Here is a 21,851-nt window from a genome sequence, read left to right as displayed (position 1 = left end):
TAATCTCAGGTCAACACAGACATCAGTTTTCCATGACTGTTCTTCATAGATCTCTGTGCCTCTTTTATTTTTAATACTTCAAATGGCTCTGTTTCTACTCATTCTTTGAGTCCTTTTTTCTTTCAACTGGCAGGGGGGATAAGATGGATCTGTTGATCAAACTGTAGTGTCTCTGCTTGGAAGTGGGTGACAAGCAGCTGTAAAGAAGCTGATAAAAAATTAACTCTGGAAACCCAGCATGGGAGGGATGGAAACTATACCCCCTCTCCTAATTAACACTGTGATAAAATTAAAACATGCTTTAAATCACTGTAGTACAAACAGGGAGATTAAAAAACCCCTCCCTTTAAACAAATATTTAATATCACTGAGGGATAGCTAGAATATAAAACCAACTGCGAAACATTTCTACAGATTTTCCCTCTTGATGATTCTGGCATACACTTGGTCCTACGTCTTTGGGGTAATATTACATTTCTTCATAAAATATTTATATAACACAGTACCTTAATCTCCTACATTTGTGTAACAGCCAGTCTAGCCTTACAGGTAAGTACAAAGACTAATGTAAGCAGCAATGATTTTATCTCTTAAGTCCTCTTTCCAAATGTATTTGAGTAAAATATATTTTCAAATTTTTCCCCTTATATTTTCAATATTATCATCATAAATGACAATGGATAGACCAAACTGAAATATCCAATAAGGCCAATTCAATATATTCATGGATCTTCTCTAGACCTTTCTGTGATTTAACTCAGATGAGTCCACATGATGTAAAAGAGTACCTTCTCCTTCAGTATAATTATTAATAAAAATAGCAATGCTTTCTGGAAATACAGATGAAGATAGTGCTTTGAAGAGAAAATAAACACATGGTTCCTACACAATGGAGCCTGTAGTCTAGCTTGAAGAGAGTGTCCATGTGGGACAGTGCAAAGAGAAGACAGGCATCAAAGCAAGCTCTTCAGATAAGTACGTAAATGCAAATTATGCTCCCTTTTCCCTGTTTCTAGGGGGCATATGAGGATCTTTATTCCCTTTTTTTCAGCCAAAGCTGTCTGTGTTTGAAAGAGAAGTCTCTGCTGAAAAGACACAGGTGAGAAGTGTGTTTTGAAGAAGAATTAGACGAAAACAAAAATGTAAAATGGAGAAGATAGTTGCAAGAATAGGACAGGAGGCACAGTATGTTGGGAAGACACTAGGAGGACAACACTATTATTGGGGAAATTGTTGGACTATAGGCTTAATATGAGATGATGAAGCAGGTGAGATAATTGTGGAAGTGTTAAGTGAGAAAGAGCTTGGCTAGGAAGGTACAGCAAAAGCTGAATCTTGGAATCTGGAGTTGTGAACTGGTGAGGTAAGCTGTCCAGTTCCAAGACAGAGCACAGGAAGCATCCTCTCCACAGGGGGGATCTATACTATAAAACACTGGTTCAGTAGCTGCTTCTGTAGGCACGCATACCCCTATAGAGACAATATATTTATCTAGTAACTGCAACAGTAGGGATTCAGCCACTGAACATTGCAGTCCAGGAAGCGCTAGGCTATTATTCATGTTAGAGACAGTAACCTGACTAACCTGGGTACTCTGAGGTTTGTGCAGACGCTGTGCTAACATCAGCTAGAGTCATACAACTACCTTGTATTTTTATCATGTAATAAGTCAATTGGGTGGTTTTGAATGATTTGTCACCTACATCCAAAGGTTAAGTCTTGCCACTGGCAACCCACCATTAATTCAGAGACAAAAGGCTTTCACCTGTGGGACTTCAGAATCTTAAATGTATGTCTTTAGAACACACTAGAAAATGTGTCAAAAATTTTTATTTATTTAAATGTTTTCTTACCTTATTTTCTTATAAAATTCACTCTTCTTTCCTCATGAAATGTAAAATTGTTTTGTATTTCTGTGAATATATTACATTATCAACCACAGAACCTCTTAAGAGGACTTCATTTTCATTCTGGTTTTGATCACTATGTAGTTGGTATCAAAAATATTCTGTGGGCTTATTGAAGGGAAGATGCTTTATAAATGCAAGGTATCCTTAAAGCATATTTAATTTTGCAACATGTGCAGTGACAGAACAATTTTCACGTCATTATGTTTGGCTGAACCACTACTACAGCCCTTTAGGAGTCTTCATTATTTCTTAGGAGTGTATTAATACTGAGAGTACTGATGACTAACACACATATATGTATGTGTATATATATGCTTTTACACAGGTAACAAGTTCTGGATTTTCAAGGACACTACTCTCCAGCCAGGTTATCCTCATGATTTGATAACACTTGGAAGTGGAATTCCTTCCCATGGTATTGATTCAGCAATTTGGTGGGAAGATGTTGGAAAAACCTACTTCTTCAAAGGAGATAGGTTGGTATAGGAATTCTTCAAGGAAACAGCTTGGTGGATATCAGCTAAACATGTTAACCTTTTTCTCTTTCTCAAAAGAAGAAGTCAAGACACTTAAACAGTTCATATTCTGTGGATGAAATTAACTACTCCCACATAGACAGCCACACTGTTTTCACATTTCTTATAACTTAAATTATATTTGTGTGAGTATCCTGAAATGGGTATATGTATATCCAGTAGAAAAGCTGCATTTTAGAAGTGAATAGGCAAGTCACAGGTATGGCAAATTTAAACTTAAATATTCAAAGCAATGTATTTATGTACACTATTACCTGCTTCTTTTTATCCACACTTCTAAACCCTAACACATAAGCAGGGAAGGCATGATCCAAATCTTTTTAAGGTTAATGAAAATGACTGTTTAAAAATGAGGTATAAAAGGGAAATGACAGCTAAACCTGGAAGCTTATAGTTCCCTTCGGAAGGGACCGTTATAGTCATGATTAATAACAAAAAAACCCCCACCCCACCCCCAAAAAAACCCCACAGAAAATGTGAAATCTGAGTTCTTTTCCATTCCTGAAAAAGGTTTGCACTTGTCAGTTAGTCTCTGTGTCTTCATTTCCCTGTCTGTTAAAAAAAGGAAAGAATATTTGTCTGCTTTATAGAGATGTCGAGAAAACTCATTAATATTTGAAATCCTGCAAGTTATTTGAATGATGGATTTTACAGGTTTTCGGTATGATACTGTGTTTGTTTATTGATGTATCACTGTGCAAATTCTGTGTGCTCAGAGATGAATTATTCTTTATTAATGACTGTGATGCTTCTATTAGTATTATTAAAACTAAAACTGCTTTTGTTACTGTGTGGTAGAGTCCTCAGACACTAATAGTATTCATGGATCACTTAAGAAATTAATTTCATGCACATCATAGAATATATTTAGCACACTACAGTTGGTAATTTTTTAGCAGTACTGTACTATTACAGTACAGATTGCTGCAACAAATTTTATTATTAAAGCTTTTTTTTTAAAAAAAATAGGTAAAGTAGATAGCTAAGTAAAATTTTTGTTGTGTTTGAAAATTAGGTATCATTAAAAGCGATCAATTTCCACAGTGAAGTAGAAAGTCACCTAAATAATTTGATTCCTATGGTGGAGTAGATTTTATAAAAAAAATATAATTTCATTTTCAGGTCATATTTTTCTACCTCCACATACATTATTAAAGTATATACAGTAGGAATCTTTTGTGACTTGTACTTTCTTTAGGCTTTATTCAGCAATGTCCTTTTATATTTCCATGCATAGGCAGTTACTTATAGCCTGGACCTTCCTAAAACACCATTGGTAATAACAGAAGATGAAAGGAACAAACAGAGAAAACATCTGCTCCCTACTTAGAGCTAACAAGCACAATGAAACTCAGCAAGACATAAATGCAATACAGTATGTTAGAAGAAGATTGAGCATGAGCCTTGCAGAGATAATTGAGCTATTAGAGGATATTGACCATCAGTGAGAATAAACCCATGTACCACTAAGTTTCTCCATGTGTATTGCTTATACCACAATTTTTTCTTAAAGCAAAGTTAAAGTTGGATTCTCCTACTGGTTTTAGTAGTATGTAGAAGTCTGTTATGGATGTGGATCTTTTCCTGAAGAAGGTATAACATAAATGCAGCTTCTTGGTGGCATAAATTAGGAATGAAAGGAAAATAAACAGTTATGCCAGCATCAATGTAACAAAGTATGTTACTCCTTGTGTACCTCAAGGAACTGTACACTTTGTTGCTTTTGACAATAATCTGTACTTAAAGAGCTCCAGGGCAGAATCTAGACACAGTTAAATGTCCCAGTACAATGGTATACATAAAAAAAGTTAGAGCAATAGAATAAAAAGTGTCAAATGTTGGCCATAAAATAAAAATAATAATTAAAACTTAACCAACCAACCAACCAACCAGACAAAAAAATCCCATAAACCAAACCAGTAACAAGATTTAAAAGTCAAAACAGTAAATGCTGTTGTAATACTTATATGTCTAAATCGGCTCATATATGGAACATTGCTGTTAATATTTGAAATTATCTATTTCAGCGCTAATGATAATTCTTCCAAATAATTATATGAAACCTTAAGAGGGAAAAACATGACTACAGAAAATATTTTTCCCTCTCTTATTCCTCTTCTACCAGAACTGAGTAGTGCAGGATAGATAATAATAGGTTTGCTGCACTGCTTGACACATGAACTTGTTTATGCCTCCATCTGGTGTGACCAGTTTTATGTACTTTAGACTTTAAATGAATATTCTTTCTTCATAAAACTCAATCATAATATATTTGTTAAAAAAATGTAAACTAAGGATGAAAATTAGAGTCAAAAGATGAGGAAGAACTGTTTTCAGTAGTATTGATGTCAGAACTTTGTTTGCAACTTCTTTGTGCTGTTTCTTTCTGCATGTAAACTCTCAAAGGTGTTACATTTCCAAATAAAGAGCATTGCTTTGTTGGCTGGTTACTGATGCATATGTGACTAGACTAAGAAATCAGACTATAAGAATAATTTATGCATAAGAAAGAAAAAGTACATCTTTTTAATCTAACTTGCTAGCTCTTGAACCACTTGAAATCTGCCACCTTTTAATTTCATCGAAAGTTTAAAGTCAGAGAAATGCACCACAGGGAGCATTGTCTAAACTGAGGAGTTTAGACCACTTTATTTAAAAAAAAAAAATGAAGATGTGAATCAATTAGAGTGTCTACGTACCTTCGCAGGAACAAAATATCATCCACTTAAGGACTCTTTAATATATGAGGAATTATGATAACAAGGATCTCTAAAAACTGAAGTCAAATGAGGAAAAGGGTGAAGTTTTTAGCAGTGACCAGATTATCAATGATAGTGATATATTTTCAGGTTTTTGATGTCCGGAAATGGTGAGTGGCTGCCTTTTAATGTAATTTTCATATGAATAAAGCTGATTGTGGAAAAAAAAGTTGTCCAAGAAAACTACTCTCTAAATTAGTGGAGTCAATCAAAATATGAAATGACCCACTGAAATATTATATCAGGATACACAGAGGATACTAGGGATGCAGTATGTTAATTCTTAGAACCAACTCGTAAGATATGCATAGCAATTTAACAGGCAGTATAAGGAAAAGAAATTATCAACATTATCTGTAAGTGTAAACAAAATCACAAGTGTAAATACTTCTTACATTTTCAGGATTACTAGAATTTGAGTGCTGAAGCTTTTTAAATTTGAGAAGAGAAGGGCTGACTGCAAAAAAGGCACAAAAGCAGGTTGAAGTTTGTATCACATTGCGTTTATTTAGGGATAATGAAATTAAAAACTACTGTAATGCATACATATAAAGAGTTAAATTAAGATTGATGGGAGTATTTTAATCTGAATCTGCTGTCACTTTCATTTTTAAAATGTTATTTAGAACATTAATGTATTTTTTACATGTGTTGCATCTCTGTGTCACTGTGCAAAAGTCCTAGGCATCAGAATTGCAGTCATTATAAGTGAGGTACATGGTGGTTTACTTGTCAAAGTACAAAAATCTTTTATCTTCTATCTGCTTACATGAAGCAGTTGTCCAGTCAGCAAATAGATTTCTTTGTAATGTTGTAGTATGTTCAAAGAGAAAAAGTCAAAAATTCCCATTTGTGGCTAATGAAGGTAACAAGTGTTAGAAGGGGAAAATACTATCTTCTATCTTACCAATGAATGTTTTTTTCCTCTTTAAAAAAATTCAGGTACTGGAGGTACAGTGAAGAAATGAGATCCATGGACCCTGGTTATCCCAAACCAATCACAATTTGGAAAGGTATCCCAGAATCTCCTCAGGGAGCCTTTGTCCACAAAGAAAATGGTATGCAAACACATTCTTGTTTTAATGATTTACTTGCACCCTCTATGTAAGGTAGAGTAGTAGAGGGATGATTGAATATTCAGGTTAAGTAGTGAAAGAATTCCTGGTTTATGAACAGAATATTTCCTGCTATAGAACTGGCTTTAGTGAAAATGGCTGTTTGTTCACCTATACCAGTTAATGTAAGGAAGAGAAAGCTTTCAAATTTAGTGTTATAAACATTACTTTCCATTCTTTTTTCTTCTGTCTTAATTCACTTTATTTTTGTTCTGATGTCTTAAAATGAGCTTTGTATACACAGTATATTTCCATTGAATTGTCGAGGTGTTGGCTGTTTAAACAACTTAGAAGTTGTTGCTTTCATTCTGAAAAACTAGAGAATAGGAGCTAAATCTTTAACTAACCAGAAATATCCCTATGAATTTATGTAAATTGAAGATGTCATAAGCCCATGATGCACAAATACAGATAACAGGACTTTTAGTATGAAGTATTATTACATGCATCAAGATGCATTATGACATACCTAGAACCTAGAATCTGAGCTGGACACATCTCCAAATGAATGAGAGCAGCCAAAATCTTCTCCATCTTATGAGAATTCAGTGCTACCCAGGAGATGCTGGCACACTACCAACAGAGCCGTTAGCTGAACAGAATTTAGATCCCTTTGATGGGAATAAAAATGTGCATTTGTTGTCACTTATCTTTGTTGGACAGTTGTTTTTTGGCCTATATGATTTATTTATTTATTAGTAGGTTCTGAATTTATGTAAGGCTTCTGTTTGCCTTACAAGACAGCACACAAATATATATTGCCATATTATTTTAATTTCCTCTTAATAAGAAGTTAAAAATATTTATTTCCTTTTATAAACTGTTTCAGTCTCATATTTCAACCTCTAACTTGATTAAGTAATTTACCATTGGAATGGTAATGGAAATGGAAATGTTTGAGGCTTTTTTTTCAGAAGTATGTTTAATTGCTTTTTGTTTTGTCTCTGTTTCATCCAGAAAAAAAGAAATCCTGTCTGTATTCTGGCTTTCTTGCTAGATTGGAATTTTTTGTTTTGTTTTTAGCTGGAAAGTAGGTCAGTCAAGATGATATTCTGCATACATGATATTACTGAGTGCATACACTCAGTAATTAAATGTTTGCAAATACACATATATGTGGAAATAGTCACCCACATTATGAATGCACAGACAAACATAATGGTTATAACCTCCTCCTTTAATTAATTTTTAAGTGCATTTTTAAAGATTTACATGCAAAGGGAATTTTATATATATATATATATATATATATATATATATATATTTCTAAGGCAGGAAAGACTTTTGGTTACATTAAAGCCACTTCTCTTTTTAACCTCAGTGGTTTTGATAGTCTACCTGACTCTTTGAACGAGCAAGTTGGTAAAATATGACAAGAGATTGTGGAGGAGGTGAAAGGAAGCAGGGAATTCTTGGGCATCTCAGAAAGCCTATAAGGGCCCAAGGGCAGAAAAAGGGACTGAAAATGACACCGTAAAGTTTGCAAGAAGACCACTAAGACATTTTCCCTGAAATCAGGAAAATGGAAATCTTAAGAAACAGTTCACAGCTCCACTGTCATGAGTATGAGGAAAGAAATAAACAAAAGCAGATGAAAATAAGAAATATCACAGCTTAATTGTAGAGAAGTTGATTTCATTTTGTCTGAAACTGTTTTTATTTCTTTGGACAGAAGCAGAGTTGATAAAGAAGTTTTACTATATACATTTATAAGAGAACAAATGAAAATAAGTCTTTCAGTGAATCTATTTCATTTTAAAGGATACTTTTAATTTTCCTTGTCTTTCTGTTGTGTAAACTGTGCAAACAAACACCTGCAATAAGTCTGATTATGAAGGGGTTTCCTTCACTGACAGCAAAAATTTTGGGTAATTTCACCTTAAAAGGCTTGGGAGGGATGAGAAAAAATTATTTCCTACACTAATCAGCATTCTGACTCAGTGTCCTAAAAGCTTGGTAAGGTGCAGATAGCATCTCTGAAACTCTCCCTGCTACTTCCCATAATGTGATTTGCTTTCTAACACTGTGGTAATAACTCTTAGAAGGAGACGGAGAAGAAATTTCCTTTCTTTTTTTCCATGGAATCTGAGATCACACAAAAATCTCCAGATTGGAGAAATCTCTTTCCGTCTTGATAGCAGCACAGAAAATTTTACCTTTCAACTAGAAATTCTGCTAAAGTGGATGATGGGGCAATTTTAAGGGAGAAGGAAGAGAAAAGGTACCTTATTAGTTCATTGGCCTTTTTTTGCCTTACTACATAAGTACATTTAACATATTAGTGACTACTTAGCCCTTTGTTGCTGTTTGGATCAACTATTATACTCACTACTCTCAGTGACTAGTACCTGGAAAATTTTAAGTAGCAGCTCCCAAAAGCAGGCTCAACAAGGTAAGCAGACTAGATGAAATTACTTTCAACACTTGTGTGAAGCCATTTGTTCTGCTGCGAGAAGCAGTAAAACTACTCAGTCTCTTAGAACTAAGCTTCTCTGCTGCTAATTTCCATTTTTCAGCTGTAACTGGCTGTTATCCTGGTTGCTGCCTCAGCAAAAATGGCAGAAAAATTTAAACTACCTTCAGAGTTTCTCAGCTGAAAAGCTGCTCTAATTGAAAAATTTTTGTTGGATGTATAGCAGCTGGAAATTCCTTTGCTGCTTTTATTTTAAGAGTTTTAATTTGACCTTTCGCTGTATAACATCAATTACTACTAACGTCTGTATTTTGACTTACCTGTACCCCTGTTGTATACATACATGTATCCTACATATATGTATGAATATAGATTTAAAGATGCCATATCTTTATATAGTCTCTCTATATGTATTAGAATATTGACAGAGATAATACATCAAATTTCCATACTTGAAATATTATCTGTGACCAGTATGTCCAGTACTTTCTTACATACATGTTATTATATGAAATGCAAAGGTGGAGTAGACCCAAAGGTGGAGTAGGCTCAAAATACTGAAATACTGAAATTTTGCATTTGATAATACTTTTCATTTAAACTACAGATTGCTGCAAGAAAATTACATATGCTAAAATTTTAAAATTTCGTCATATTTAAAGAATTCCAGTCCTCTTTTTTGTTACATTCCAATCAGAATAGAAGGCTTTTTCTGAACAAGTCTAGCTACTCTTTTCATACAAGTCAGTACTTTTTGTTTCTTTTCTTTTTCGCTTTTTGACTTGTATTAGACCTTTCAATAGATCTACTAACATATTTTCAGGCAATAAAACTGAAAGGGATTAAGAAAAGGAAAATGGTACCTTTTCATTGGCTAGGAAGGCTATCAAAATTACAAAAATGCGTAATGCAGAAGAATGTTGAAATACTCAAATATTCTGAAAATGGTACTAGATGACCAAGATTTTTTTTACAATTTGAGCAGCAAAATATACAATCAAATATTTATTTCTTGTTTAGAGTTGTAAGAAAATACCTGTTGATTGGATAGGTGGTTACTAATACTATCTCCAGATAGACAGTTGCCAGCTTCTTCAAGGAGTATCATTAAAATGATGAATAGTGCCCAGTTTGCCTTAGTAGCCTTTAGTAACTGTGGGAAATAAGCTGAGGTCTATAAAGTGAAGATATGGAAAAAATCAGCTATTTCCATTTAGTTCATAAGCAGTAGAAGGAAGTTCACCCATCCTGAAGGTTTGTTTCTTGCCAGATCAATGTAATTTTTCAGTTGGGATAATAAAGAAATTTAGATTTTTGGTAAGAATCAAGTTTTTTTCTCCATTTAGACATGTTTAATAGTAACACTGGATTGTCCCTGAATGAACAAATACCACCTCTTTACAGAAAACTTAAATCTGGTTACACCTGATTTCTCATGTGAAAGATGCTGTTACTTCATCCAGTTTCCTTGTGAAATACAGCAATAGGCTATGTAACAGTAAAGTGGGGCAGTTCTTATATCTGGGTAACATAACATAACATTGCAATTTATTTCAGTAGACTTCCCATATTGAAGAGGTTGCAATGCTTTAAAGTCCTGGCCCTGGGGTTTCCAACTCTACTTGGGTTTTCCATGAATGAATAAATCAGCTGAATCTTGGCTTGTCATAGACCATTTTCTCTGGAATTCTCTCTCTCTCTCGTTTGTTTTTTTCCTTTTGGTAATAATGAAAAAAAAAAATAAAATCCCAGTTTATCGAATAAAAAACAACAACAAAACCCCAAAACCAACAAACCATCCAAACCCCTATGTTAGATTTTCTAGAGACAGTAAAGAAATTAAATTTCTAAAGAAGATTTGAAGTCTACTCCTTACACCTTCTTAATTTTTTAATTACAAAAAGAAAAATGTATTATTACAATTACAAAAAGTAGTTTCCATCATGGTGTGTTGATGACATGATTTGATTTGATATGACCATAAATAATTGCAAATTTCTTCCTCAGGCTTCACATATTTCTACAAAGGAAAAGAGTACTGGAAATTCAATAACCAGATGCTCAGGGTGGAACCTGGCTATCCCAGATCTATCCTCAAGGATTTTATGGGTTGTGATGGACCAACAGATCGAGATAAAGACCGACACAGCCCTCAAGATGACGTTGACATTGTCATCAAACTGGACAACACAGCCAGCACTGTGAAAGCCATAGCCATCGTCATTCCCTGCATCCTGGCCTTGTGCCTCCTTGTCTTGGTTTACACTGTGTTCCAGTTCAAAAGGAAAGGAACACCCCGCCACATACTGTACTGCAAACGCTCTATGCAAGAGTGGGTGTGATGTAGGTTTTTGGTTTTTTTCTTTCCCTCCCAGGAGTTTGTGGTAACTTGAGATTCAACACAAGAGCTGTTATGCAGTTTCCTAGCTAGGAGCGGGCATCTGTCAGTCTGAAACAAAGCTGATCTTTAAAACCCAGGGGGTTGCCTGTCCTGCGCATGAGTGGCGATTTGCTCAGCTGGGAAGCTTCCATGATACACAGTATCTGCTGTTTCTTCAGTCCTTTGTCTTTCTTTATCATTCGATTCTAAGCCTTTCCTCTGCACACTCAATGCCCTATAAACTATCAGGATTAACTAAAGAAGAGGAAAAAAAATATCTCCAATGTTTCTACATTTTCCCCTTAAGGCCCGTTCCCCTTTGAAAAATTTTTTGCTGAAAGTAAATTTTTTTAGAGAAACACAACAACCAACAAAGGAACTTTCAGGAAAGTGAGAAGACCCAAAACAGCTTTGTCTCCAAAGAGGATTGCTCTCTGTCTGCTACAGATAAAGTCCTATACTCCTACTTCCAGTTTTGTCATGTGGGAGACTCGGATGACACGCAGGACTTCAGACTGCTTGGACAGCCATTTTCCAACAAACAAGGGGCCAAAATATCTGCAATATAGTAACAGCCTTAATAATACATTCATTTTGTGTTTTTTACAGCTGCTCTGGGCTATGTCCTCAATGTTTTAAACTCATTTATATCCAATACTATATTCAAGCAGAATCTTTTTATTGGTTTGTTTGATTTTTCGTTGGTTTTCCTACATAACCTTTCCCAAGCTGTACCAAGCTGACTACCCAGGCCTTTCATAGGCCTATCAGGAGCACTCATTCCAAAGCATGGTAAAAAGCAGTTTGTCTCTGAAGTGGATTTCAATGAACTAAAGCAACAAACACGCTATTGATAAACTTGAGACTGGTATTATATTGGTGGTGTAACCCTTTGAGAACTACTACATCTGTTTTCAGAGTCTGGTGGATGTTAATCTTGGTTGTCATTAAATTATAGGATTGTTTTTGGTTTAAAGGTTTAAATACCGGTTTAAAAAGAAAATCAATTTTTCAAAACAGATTTCCTGTGACTGCGAGTGTTTTTAATTATTTGCATTATTGATAGAAAAGCCTTTGTAACATAAATAGAAAACAAAATATATTTACCAGCTACTTTCTTTTTAAAGGAACCAAACCTATTTTAATAATTTCTACCACTTACCAAGAATTTTTCTGAACTGGCAACAATTTTATAGCTTAGCTTCTTATCTTAAGCATCTTGGATTTCTCTTTTGAAACTATGTTGCATGATAATTCAATTTACCTCTGCAGAGGTAGAGTTACAGTTTTAAAGGAAAGCTAAGACGATGACTCTGATATTGCATGAGTATCCTCTGGTGTGTTACCCCTTTGCATGTTCATCATAGTTCTCAAAGGGTTAATCAAATTTCTGGCCTTCACTCGAACATGTCAGTCACTGACAGAGCCAAGGGACCACCAAAACATTTTGTCATTCTGTGTAATTTGTGCTAACAGCAGTATTGTCATTTTCATGTGACCTGCAGAGCAGGTTTGTATCAATATTTTTTTCCTAGAGAAAAGTCAGCAAATGACAGACCTCTTTATTGATTTAGGAGCTGCTTCTTGCAGTGATAGGCTTTACAGTCACTGGGCTGTGAACTTATTAAAGATGGTCAGAATGATGCACCCCAAAAGTCAGACACCTGGTTTTTTATGAAAGCCAGGATTTGAGGGGAGTAACTTTTGCAACAATGAACAGCTTGCCTTGAACTTGATTATTGACCTGTTGACTGTCATTACCAAGTTAAACATTGTCTTCTGTGAACAGCTTCACTGTCTGAATTTTCTTAAAGTGTACTGTCCTGTGTCTTTGACCTTTAACTTGCAAACTGGCACAAACTGAAGGGAATCTGGTGTTGCAAATGAACTGAGTTTTATTTCTTGAAAGGCCTGATAGATATGATCCGAAATTTGAGAAAAAAAACGTTGAAGTGTTTTAGTAGAAAAGAACTGTCATAGACTAAAATATTTATGATTGATCTGTAGAAAGGTATTTTGCTATGTATACATGCACACTCTAAAAATGAACTACAGCAGAAGTTAATTTTTATTTAACTTGAATACAATTTTCAGTATAAAATTATTATTTCTAAAATAGCTAGTTATTAATGAAAAGGTTATAGGAAAGTATTAAAATACTTGAAATGGCCAGTATGGGCTTTTACATAAAATGAGACTTTTATACTATGTTCAACCAATTTCTTACTGGTTTCTTAATCTACATAACTGGATCACTTTTTAGAGAGTGTAGGTATATATACATATGTATTACAATTATTATTGTTTTGGTAATGGATAGCTTGACTGCCTTGAATTTATATTTATATTGAGCATAGCATGAAAAATAGTATGCCTTTTTTTCAATTACATGATTTTATATTGATTTGAGGACTTTCAAACGTATGTGGCATGCTATAAAGCATTGCAAACTTATTTCTTAGAGCATAAACAGATATACATATGTATGGTTAACAAAAATGAAGATTAGAAAAAGATATAGTTTTACAACAAATATGCAATGCAGATGGCATTTTGGAGATGTTTTGTAGAAGTACTGCATACTGTAGGTTAGAAGCGCACCAGTATCAGCCCATAGCATTATTTAGTAAATTCAATTCAGTTGTTGCTGAAAATATAGATTTATTGACAGTTTAGTAACACAGGATTTTTACTGCAGATCAGCTCATTTGGTGAATTTAAAATTCGATGCCTGTTTGTCATATATGTTAGTATGTGTGTGTGTTTGTATACTTATAAAAGCACACAAATGCACACATACACAATTTAATCCATGGAGAATTTTTTATTGTCAACAAACTGCAACTTATGTTCTGCTACAGACAGAACAAAAAGATTGATGTTGCTGTTCCAGTTTTTTTCCCTTGGATAGTTGGAGGAAAATACTAACAGCACTACTTATTCTGCATTTGTTTTTCCTCTACAACAGGAGAACTTACTTAATATTATTTTTAAGTTACAACTGCATCTCATCTGGGGTTTTTTTATTCACTTGAAAATTTCATTTCAATTTTGAAATATCTTTCATGGCAGCTTTAACTTTTTGTGCAACTGTTTCCCTGACAGTAATGAAGTGGTGAGCATGTTGACTGTTGTTCTTTGATAAGGTAACAAAAATATTTGTATTTGGATAATTTAATTATACAGGAAGGTAAGTGTGATAATTCTAGTGCTTGGTATATGGTACATCATAGATACATGAATACATGATAAGTTGACTGTTTAATCTATTTTCTTTTACTTAAAAGTGCATATATGCTATATACAGAGAGAGGGAGAAAAATAGTATTATATTGGCATGTTTATGTCATGCAGAGAAAGATTGTGTCAACATTTCTGTTACATACTCATATTTTCAGTAGGTTGTAATGCAGTCATAAAGGTTTGCTTTAAGTAAAAGATGTAGGAGCTATTGTGTTCACTGTAATTTCCAAATACTTACTGGTTAGTTTCAAATTATAGAAGTTCTGAGTAAATGAGTGATGTTGCCTGATCTAATTTTGAACTCAAATGAGTAAAAGTTCTAAGACAATTTTTTTTTTAATAGTTTTTTCTCTACCAGGGCCTATAACTATCAGAATTAAGAAAAAGCAAATTTAAAATATTTTCAGTTCTGCAATCTGGGTTCCTGCTCATGTGCCGTAACTTTTTTAATAAACATTTCCATATTGCTATTGTCATGATCTGTACTGGGGAACAATAGAAAACTGAATATGTGTTGTGTTAATCAGCTACAGTCTATCAAGCTGACTACACAAGGTCGTGTATCTTCATAGTACTATGGTCTGTATGATGCAGGAGGCCAGAGTAGATGATGGCAGTGTTTCCTTTGACCTTTCAATGTATAAACCTATAAAAAGGTTATTGACTGTAGACAAAAATTAATTTTTATCAAAAAATACATTTTAAAAAATATGTAACTGTATATTTACTGGATAGGCTGGGATGGAGAGACTCAAATGGCTCCAAAGGAGCCCTTTCAAGTCTCCTGAATAAATGTAATACACATTTTATATATTCCTATGAACTTTTGATCTTTTTCTGCTTTCAAAGTGGGGCAAAGGGAGGAAATAATTAAAGAAAAAGATTTTTAAAGGCTAATTTTTTGAATGAGCATAACAGAAGCTAATAGATTTAAACATAAGGGGCAGACTTACTCTTTTTCTTAGAAGTATACTTCACCTCCCAATTGCTTGATCAAGACTCCTGTGCCGTTAGCACTGTGGGTTAAAAACAGAGTGTAAGGCTTAATTTTTGATTTTTCAACTTTTTTGGGGGTCTTACTTCAAAATCTAAATGTCAGTTAAATGTAGCTTTTGGTACCAAATTATATAGAATCTAATTCTAGTTTGTTGGTTAGAAAAAAGTGCATAGACTAGAAAGTCAATCCGCCTATTAGCAACAGCAGCATTACGTTCCTATTCTCATTTTTTTATTTTCTTTTGCATTTTAACCTTCATTAGGACAAACCTTTAAAAAAGACACATAGCAAAATGAACAGTGAATATTCCAGGCACTGGATTTTTAAGAAAGTAGAAATGCAAGCTACCATACCATTAGCAGCCTAAACTGGAGAGAGCACAAGATGACTGGATGGAGGAGCAAGGATAAATGACTGCAGAGGCTTGCTCTGTCCTGGCTTCCATATCTTCTCACAACATGGACTAAGTTGTATCACCTAATTAGCAGAGATGAAGGAAACCCTGCACCATGGCAGTAGGAGACTTGAAGCAGCCATTACAGAGCAATACCTCCCTGTTGCCTTTTGTTGTTGTCAAGACTGTCTCTGGACACGTCTGTTTTCAGAAGTGTACACAGATAACTGCAGCTCTATGAGCCATAAGGGAAATCATTATTATCTACGGAAGAAACAACTGTCACTGGCCACTTACGTGTTCAGCTATGCTGTAAATCAAATGATATTGTGTGGGAGCTGAGGAACAGATAACCTGTTATTGAATACAACAGTATAGCTGTGACTGATACACCAGCACTGTAATGTCAGGCATACTTCCTTAGCTCACACTACACAGAGTGCAGACAAACAGAGTGGTTCTTATAAGACCATTTCAACATATGTCAGTTACAAAACCAGGTGTAAACGAACCGTGTGCTCATAAAATTAATGTCTGATATATGCATGGAATTCAATGAGTTGTCTGCCATTAGTCTCATGAAAAATATGCAATGTGTGAGTCAAATCTTCCTAACTCATTCTTGTGACATGCCATCTGTGATGTCAGAGGCTGATAGAGAAAAACATCGTCCTCAGTGCCATCATGTCATACTGGAAATGTCTGGTAAGCGTCAAAGGCCTACCATCGCTTGTAACTGGCTCCGTTTGATGCTTTATCTAAGGTAATTTCTAATGTCAGGCAGCATACATTTTGTATGATATGGCATTATTTGGTGTTTGAATATATGTAACCAGGAATGCCCAATAATAATCAGAAGATCATATTTTGAAGGATCATCAGTATGTGATCATAGAAAACATCTGTTCCTAAAATCAAAATGTATTTCAAAGAAGCATATATACAGCATTAAACACATGCATCATAAATAGGTCTTGTTTCACAGTATACATAAACTTAAGCATATTATCTACAAATTATAGTCAATTTATTAATGTTTGCAGTTGTACCTGCCCATTATGTCTTTGAAAGAGGACATTCTGTGAGTAGCATACATAAAGTATGTTTGCTTTGTGGAGATAGCCTTAAGTATTGCTGTGGTCTGCCAATAGTGTAGATGAAATAAATTTTAGAGGCAGAGAAGACATAAATGAAGAAATGCTGATGTAAACTAGCATGCTAAAGACAATTTTCTATACCGGGATGTGCATGCAGCGTAATGCTGCTTGCCATCACAGTAAAACTACATAAACAATAATCATTACACATGCTGCATTTATGGTGGCACAAAGCTCTCCAGTCACATAGCTTAGTTTCTTCTCCTTCTGTAGAATGACACCGTCCACAGATTATAATTATAGCCACCACATAAACCTAAGATTTCTGTTTAGTTAATAGTAACTTCTACCCTATGAAATTGTATTACGTGCTTTTTATAACTACAACTTTAATCTCCTTGGAGAGCTCTCGGCATATCTTAATTCATAGCCTCTCATGCCCCTTATTTTTCTTGCTCTTGCAGTAATATATATACTGAATATTCTTTCCATCTTGCTACCTGGCACTAACATGTGGAATAATCACATTCATTCTGTACCATACACGTGTTCCTGGATAACACATTTGCCCATCCCTCATTCTGGGAACTAGCTTTCTGGGAACTGGAATTATTAACAGAAGACTGAGATAAAATAACTTCCTAAAGTACCTGGTTAGTCCTCAACAATATGACAATGAAGTTTGAAGAGTTTTTAGTGAAGTATTGTATTACTTACACACTGGCAACAGAACAGTGTAATTGCCAATCAGTGCATGCCCATATGGATTCACCACTTGCAGAGCAGTGTGTTAAGTCTGAAAGGAGTGTGTCTAATCCACATTTTCATCCTAATGTGTTGTCATGTAACACCCAGTCCACACACACATTCATAGCTTTCATGACTGTGCATAAAGTCATCTGCCTTGTAGAAGCCAAAAGTGCTCAGTGTCAGCTGGCAATCAGTGCTAACTTGTTTATTATGTATAAGACAAATTTGGGTCCCTTACTAGCATTTTTCAACCTTAAAGAAGAGAAATTACATAGTGTAAAGTGACAGTTTCTAATACTCTTTGTCAGTGTTCAAAATTAGATTATATTATGTACAGCTCAAAGAGTGGTGGTTTACGACTGATATATTGCTGCCCTATTTTTAGTCATACGATAATTCTAAAGAGAGATGTACATACTGTGTATGCTATACTTAGCTATTGCCACAAAATTGTCAGTGCTCACATACCAATCATCTTCATATTTTATGGGAGCACCGTATTGAAGTCAACCCTGGGCAGTTTGTCTGCTTGGATATACATAGAATTATATAACTTAGGAAATGGTACATGTGTTGACATGTATCCAGAAGACACCATCAGCAACCTACAGTGCTGTTTTAAATGCGGTTCATACCTGCAAGGCATAACTGCAACTTGTATGGTTGTGTTTTACATCATAAGATAAAGTGCTATAAACTCTGGCCATGCATGCCCAGGTAGATGAAAAGTATTAAAAAAAACGTTCAGGATAGCCATTGTCAATACTCACACAGCTTACAGAAATAAATGAGATTGTTATACCCGAGAAAATTTAACATCAAATAGAAATCCAGAATTGAAGGAATGTGTGATGATGCAAATAATTCCTATCTCTTATTCTATGTAATGCATTAGGTAAAGCATTGTCAACTAGGTATACACCTAACATCTGTCTTTACTATGTTTCCAAAACCATGCAGACATCTATCAATTCATGCACAGTACTGTCTTATTGTATCTGGTTGAAAATCATTTTACAGGATAGATAAGGCTTATGATCTTCCTTTTTCATCATCCAGGACACACATATCATCATCTGCTTTCAATATTCATTCATTTGAAAGTGGTAGTCCGTGCATTACAGTGATGACAAATACAGTTTTAAACGAACACTGTATTGAAATCTTTCTCAGAAGAAACTTAAGTTAGTCATGAGCTTTCTTTTCACAACTTCTAGGACCCACAGGAAAACCAACTAGGTCCTTTGGTCAAAGTCTGCAGACAGACACAGGAAAAGCAGCATAAGAACATTTTCATTTTTATTTGCCAGAAGAATACAAAAAAAGGAATGAAAACATTTTGGTTTATAATTTCAAGTACAACATCAGTTTGTCAGAAAGGGAATGTTTGTCAGACAAGGACTACTAACACCACTAAAATTTCATGCAATCAACAATAAAAGTGAAGAGGTTTTATCAGGGAGTTGGTGATAGCTTTGAAAGTATTATTGGTCTCCAACAACAAAGATACCTGTTAGCCTATAAAAAGTCCATGGAGTTCTATATTTGGTGTCATAATCCACCAGAGAGGAGTCAGTCAAAAGTCTCCTCAGTATAGTTTCTCTAAAGCTGACTGCAAATATAGTACATTATTTATCTGATACAATCAAAAACTTTGGAGATAGATTTAGCCAAATTAGTATCAGCTTGAATCTCTGTGCAAAAACTGGTCACAGTGAAATGTTCTTATATTTGTTCTCAGAAATTAGATCCAATAAAGTTATCTATGATTTAAAGAACTCCACTGGATGAAATACTGAAGGACAAAGAAGCCTTTAACCTCTATTAGTCTATATTATAGCCATGTATCTTTACTTCTGTGATAACTCAGTCCTGAAGTGTTTGATATAACAGAAATACTTTTATGGCCCTTGGATAGATCATCTATTGGTATTTCTATGTGTAAATTGATAAATACAATTTCAATGCCAGCCATTGCATACCATTTGCATGCATGGTTTATGACATCTGTGAAAGGTGCGCAGTCTAGAAATCTGCATTTCAACAGTTTGTACTATTTCCAGTGGTTCCAGTTCTCATTTAACCTCATTTAGCCTCTTTCTCCTTTGCATTCTGCTGCTTATAATCTGTGTCATGGATATTTAGACAAGAATTTTATGGCTGGATTCCTTTCTCTACCACAAGTCAGTTCATACTCATACATCAACTGCCATTACGTTACTGCTGTAGCATAATATGCACTGTTGCGTGGCAGAATGCTTTGCTATTATGCATTGTTTTCTGATCAGTTCTAATTTTTAGATAGAATAAATAACATTTATGAAGAGCTCCCTTTGTCATCTGCTATTTTAGTTTGGATTAATTGCTCAGTTCAGTCACAGCTTGCAGAGAAAGATGCAGGTGTTTGACTTCTGAGATTTGCTCTATGTGATAGGTGTTCCTATATGATCAGAAGCTGTTTGAGGGAGGCAATGTCTGCTCCTTGCCAGTCCCATGGTTAGTATTGTTAGCAGTTAAAGCATGTGCAGTTTGTTTTGTCATTCTTTAGTCAACCAAGGTTTGATATGGATATATACAAGAAAGGTGCACTGTTTTCCAATCTTCATACAGATCCTTGTTTCTCCTTCTGAATAATATGCACCTTGCTTTCTCTCTAAGTGCTGTGTTCTTGTATCTATCAGAACCTGATTTCTTCCTTAATTCTGCTTGTTGGGTGTTGTTTTAGCAATTGATTCCATTTTCCTTCTTGTTGACTTTCCTTCATCTCTATAATTCCAACAGAAATTGTTCTGGTTCCTATATGTTAGCTAGAAGCTACTACGATTGTGGCTCTGCCCACACAGTAATTTGCTTTTTTATTCTCCACTTCAGAGAAAGAGGAAATCAACCTTTCATGCAGAGACAAGGGTGTTCATGCAGTTGATAGGATATTTCTGAAAGTGGTTTTATGCGTAACATGACCATAAAACTCACACATTGTTAAACAAAAACTCTTCAAGCTCTACTTCTTCAACTACCCAACAGTTGTTCATTTAATTTGCAAAACCTGACAAATAAGAATATGGATGTGATAATTTCTCTGTGTGAAGCACATTTCTCATTTTTATTCCCTTTTCTCTGCATAGCCTCATCTTCATTTCATGCCCATGTTCTGCTCATTAGGATGTGTGTTAGTATCAAAATAACTGGAGCATTTATTTGCTTTCTGCAACTAAATTTCATTTTACTATTGTTATTTTATTTTATTGGCTCACACAGCATTCTATACAGTAACCTTTTTATAACTGACATATGTTATTCTTTCAGGTAGCTTGTACTGACAAACACAAAGCTTGTTTGTGTGCAATTGCAAGGCTGACTAAATGGTGCTAAAGTGTATTATGACTGTCAGATATAATCAGGCAAAAATTTGTGGTGCTTAGACTGATTTTTTTCATTGATTTTATTGATCAATGCATTGAACAGTGTTTTATTATACACAAGTTGTCTCTTATTAGTAAATTAAGACCTCATAGTGCATTGTTAAACTAAATGGGTTAATTAATCTATGTAACAGCTCACCAAGCTAATCTCTTTAACTCCTTATACTGTTGTGTCATTAAAGGTCAAGGGGTCATGATAATAATCTCGTTGCTGTAGACCATTAACATGACAACATTTTCAACAAAGTACTTATGTTTACAATGCTATAACCCTTTGACTGCTGCGGCAACCTTTAACCACAGAACGTCAAATGCTAGGATCATCATTATGATTCTTGCCATGGCAATCAAAGAGTTAAGGGCTGTGCAGTGATTTGTTTTATATTTATTAATTTATATTTATTTTTTGTTTTCTTTTGAGAAGGGGGGATTGGGGTGGGGCAGTTCTTGTCTGCTGTAAGTGTCTTAACCAAGGGAAGGGGTAAAATGGCTTTTTATACTATTGCATCTTATGTACTTACCATCGTTTCATTGTGTTGTAATTAAAAAAAATCTGTCAATAAATAAGAGAACAGAAAAAAATTTTCATAAAGGCATTGTGGTTAAATTGGTATACGTTACTGTGAGATTTATAGCTGCTGTTCTTTAGATACTGTACAGCAGCTCAGAGCAGGAAAGCCCCATGTATAATAACAGATTATGAAAATGTATAGAGATATTATGGATATATCTGGGTATAAGCAAGGTGAAAGAAACATTAGTTGATTTTTCTAATCAAAATAGAGTAGTAAAAACCAATTTTTATGGAAAAGAAGTGGAGTTAGTGACAGTGGAC

At 34.6% G+C, this 21,851-nt stretch overlaps 1 protein-coding gene across 1 annotated transcript in view; it reads left to right on the top strand.

Moving 5' to 3' along the window:
• Window positions 1–21,608, top strand: part of MMP16 (matrix metallopeptidase 16) — a 173,531-nt gene extending 151,923 nt beyond the window's left edge. Inside the window, exons 8-10 of the mRNA XM_027659111.1 lie at window positions 2,236–2,386; window positions 6,148–6,263; window positions 10,741–21,608. Of these exons, the coding sequence (XP_027514912.1) occupies window positions 2,236–2,386; window positions 6,148–6,263; window positions 10,741–11,075 (602 nt within the window). The 3' untranslated portion in view covers window positions 11,076–21,608. The remainder of the gene's footprint in view (window positions 1–2,235; window positions 2,387–6,147; window positions 6,264–10,740) is intronic.
• The last annotated feature ends 243 nt before the right edge of the window (window positions 21,609–21,851 follow it).

The sequence above is a fragment of the Corapipo altera genome, unplaced genomic scaffold (assembly GCF_003945725.1).
Source record: "Corapipo altera isolate COAL_440 unplaced genomic scaffold, ASM394572v1 52, whole genome shotgun sequence".
Lineage (NCBI taxonomy): Eukaryota > Metazoa > Chordata > Aves > Passeriformes > Pipridae > Corapipo > Corapipo altera.
This window is presented reverse-complemented; position numbering and strand designations above follow the sequence as displayed.